General features: G+C 52.7%; 1 protein-coding gene across 1 annotated transcript in view; it reads left to right on the top strand.

Moving 5' to 3' along the window:
• Nucleotides 1-630, top strand: part of ZNF219 (zinc finger protein 219) — an 11821-nt gene continuing 11191 nt past the window's right edge. Inside the window, exon 1 of the mRNA XM_015410424.1 lies at nt 1-30. Within this exon, the coding sequence (XP_015265910.1) occupies nt 25-30 (6 nt within the window). The 5' untranslated portion in view covers nt 1-24. The remainder of the gene's footprint in view (nt 31-630) is intronic.

Genomic DNA, 630 nt, shown 5'->3' with positions numbered 1-630 from the left:
CTGAAGCATGTGAGCGGGAGCATCATGGAGGTGAGTGGCTGAAGCCAGGGGAATGGGGCCGAGTAGAGGCAGGGAGGAGAGGGCTTGTGTGCCCCACGGCTCTCCCTCTCGCTAACCCCCCAACCCTTACCCGCACGTTGGCCACGCAATATCAGCAGAGGCTTTTCTCCTTCCCTATCCCAACTGTGGGACTGGCGGCCCTTCCTTCTCTTGGGTCTCCAGCCAAGTCGATTTGTGTAGTAAAATATTTATACGCTGCCTTCCCTTGTGACTTACAATTGCAAGATTCAACACATACAAACCATGATAGAATGCTGTCAACTCCCCTGTGGCTAAGAAAATGCCTGCTGCTTAAATGCCCTCACAAATAAAGCGGCCGAACAGTGCCTGTTAAAAACCTCTAAAGACGGTGCTCCCTCCCCCCCTTTCCCACGGGGAGCCCATTCCATAAGATGGGAGCCACTATAAAGAAGGAATGGACTTTCTGAGATGCCAAGTGAGCCACCTTAAGAGAAGGAACATCTGTACGGTGGCAAGCAAAATACCACTATTGGAGCATAGGGCTGTAGCTACCCTTTCCTCTGCATGCATCCTTCAAATTCCCTCCCTCCCTCCCTCCCTCCCTCCCTC

This window comes from Gekko japonicus, unplaced genomic scaffold (genome assembly GCF_001447785.1).
Source record: "Gekko japonicus isolate JY-2015 unplaced genomic scaffold, Gekko_japonicus_V1.1 scaffold2021, whole genome shotgun sequence".
Taxonomy (NCBI): domain Eukaryota; kingdom Metazoa; phylum Chordata; class Lepidosauria; order Squamata; family Gekkonidae; genus Gekko; species Gekko japonicus.
The sequence above is the reverse complement of the archived record's forward strand: the minus strand, read 5'-3'. Positions and strand labels throughout refer to the sequence as shown.